We start from the raw sequence: 2,074 nt of genomic DNA, 5'->3' as shown, positions 1-2,074 counted from the left end.
CACACACACACACACACACACACACACACGCACACACACAGGGTTCATCTTCCTCGTCTTTGGTCGTCCTCATCATCGTCACTCTGAAGTTATAACTTTGTTTGTGTGGGTGAAGCCTGTGGGAGAAGAAGGAGCTGACGTTCAGTCACGTTCAGTCAATCTCATCTGTCATCAAAGCGACTTCCTGTCACAGTCCTGGGCCATTGTGACCCAGTGTTTTGAGTTTATTTTTATGTTTAAGTCCTTTAATTTTTCTTTAATTTCTATCATTAGGTTGTCATTCTAGTTCTTTGTTATTAGATCCTCCTGGGTCTTCACCCCTCTGTTACGTCTCCCTTGCCCGTCATGTGTTTCGTGTCTGCATGTCTTGTGTTTTCAAGTTCATGTTGTCATCTCTGTGTCTCATTATGTTTCCTGTTTTATTTTGGAGAGGTCTTGTGTTCCTGTGTTCATTGTGTTTAGTTTTTCTCTTCCACTGTGACGTCATTATGTTCATTGGTGTCAGCTGTTTCCCCATGTGTTTCCACTGACAGATCACATGACCGTTGTCCTCCATGATTTTTCTTCTTTATCTTGCAGCATCAAATTGAGGACCCCTATTATTTCGGGCTGTGTATTAGTTTTGGGGCGTACTTAGTTTTTCACAGTAGTTGTATAGTCCTGTGGAAACTTTCTTTTTCATGGGACTGCATGTGTTAGAAAGCTTATCAGTTATTAAATCAAAGACTTGTCTTGGTCATCAGGCTGCTGAAATGAGTTTTTATATATATTTTTTTAAATGATCAGGTTTAAAGAAATAATAAAATTCTGTGGAGGTTTTTTTCGTTTCAGAAGTTGGAAATAAATCATCGGATTTTATTTTTCTGCTTTTGGCTTCTGTATTGTAACCAGTAAAATAGATGAAAGTTATTTCTCAAAAACCACAAACACTGAAAAGCACAGTTTGAGACTGATACCTACATTTCTGTCTCTGCTCCTCAAATTGCCGGGCAGATGATGAATAGTGACTCCTGTCATTATCTGTAAAACAACATAAAGAACGTCAGATTCCATTTAGTTTCTTTTTTAAAATGTATTTATGGTCACAGCACAGTCGCCTCAAGGTGCTTTATGCTGTAAAAACCCTACATGTGTGTAATAGTATTGTGTACATATTTCCAACAGTAAGATGTCAAATACTCCCTGAATATTGTGTTCGTTGCTCTTCTTTACCTTCTCATAATCAGACTTTTTTGGAATAGGCTCCGGATGTTTCTCCAGGATGTGCAGCATGGCGTCATGCAGTGTCAGGTAGAACATTGAAGACTGAACTTCATCATCAAAGAAGCTACAATCATGGAGTTTCTCCAGGATGTAAGCTGCAGCAGAAGGTCCAAATATGGTAGACAAACATACAGCTGAGTATGTGGCGTGTTTAGGTTAGCATGGTAGGCTAACATGATTACTAAACTAATACAGACAATACATTAGTACTTACGGTCACAGGCCACAATGTAGACCTCAACCTCAACTCGGATCAGCTCTTTCAGCAGCTGCAAAGAGAAATGAATTAAACAGAGCCAGAGCGAAACATCTGCTGCTGCTGCATGAATACAAACGCACTGCTCTGAGTCCCTTCAGTCCAGAGATGTCTAAGAAGGAGACGGCGGCAAAGTCCAGGACCAGGCTGTGAATCTCAACTCTGGGCACCGCAATGTTGGCCGGAAGCTCGGCGTTCCAGTCGATCCGGGCAGGAAAGTCTTTGAAGTCAGTCGGTTGGTCCAGCTCTTCCATGTTGCTCTCGTCCTCTGATTCATTTATGGGTCCACACGAGGTATTCAGGAGGCCGATCTGTAACAGCGAAATATGTTTTCTATGTCAGAACACATTCCAGATGATGAATCCATAATGAGCCTTTCTGCTCTCGCACAAGACTCTCATGTTGTGACTGATCGAGCGAAGTTGTAGACGCGCTTTAAACCAGAGACAAACTCACACATTACAAAGCCGTATAAATATTAAACACGCTGTGTCCACTGGGCTGTTTCGTTTGTTAATGCTGTTTGTCGAGTTTTCGTTAACAATTTTTGTCGTC

At 41.3% G+C, this 2,074-nt stretch overlaps 1 protein-coding gene across 4 annotated transcripts in view; it reads right to left on the bottom strand.

The window, feature by feature from the left end:
• Positions 1-8: 8 nt before the first annotated feature.
• The window catches only part of LOC102211516 (chloride anion exchanger), an 18,031-nt gene continuing 15,965 nt past the window's right edge, over positions 9-2,074 (bottom strand). For 3 of the 4 annotated variants that reach the window (XM_013913251.1, XM_013913249.1, XM_013913252.1), the window contains 3 exons: positions 1,603-1,830; positions 1,478-1,532; positions 1,062-1,358 (listed from right to left, as the gene is read on the bottom strand). In XM_013913251.1, coding sequence (XP_013768705.1) covers positions 1,099-1,358; positions 1,478-1,532; positions 1,603-1,830 — 543 coding nt within the window. In that variant the 3' untranslated portion in view covers positions 1,062-1,098. Of the gene's footprint in view, positions 117-960; positions 1,021-1,061; positions 1,359-1,477; positions 1,533-1,602; positions 1,831-2,074 lie in introns of those variants that run through there. The other variant, XM_013913250.1, reaches the window with a different exon arrangement.

The sequence above is a fragment of the Pundamilia nyererei genome, unplaced genomic scaffold (assembly GCF_000239375.1).
Source record: "Pundamilia nyererei isolate P.nyererei 1_Seehausen unplaced genomic scaffold, PunNye1.0 scaffold00122, whole genome shotgun sequence".
NCBI lineage: Eukaryota > Metazoa > Chordata > Actinopteri > Cichliformes > Cichlidae > Pundamilia > Pundamilia nyererei.
Note: the sequence above shows the minus strand (reverse complement) of the source record. Positions and strands in the feature narration are given on the sequence as shown.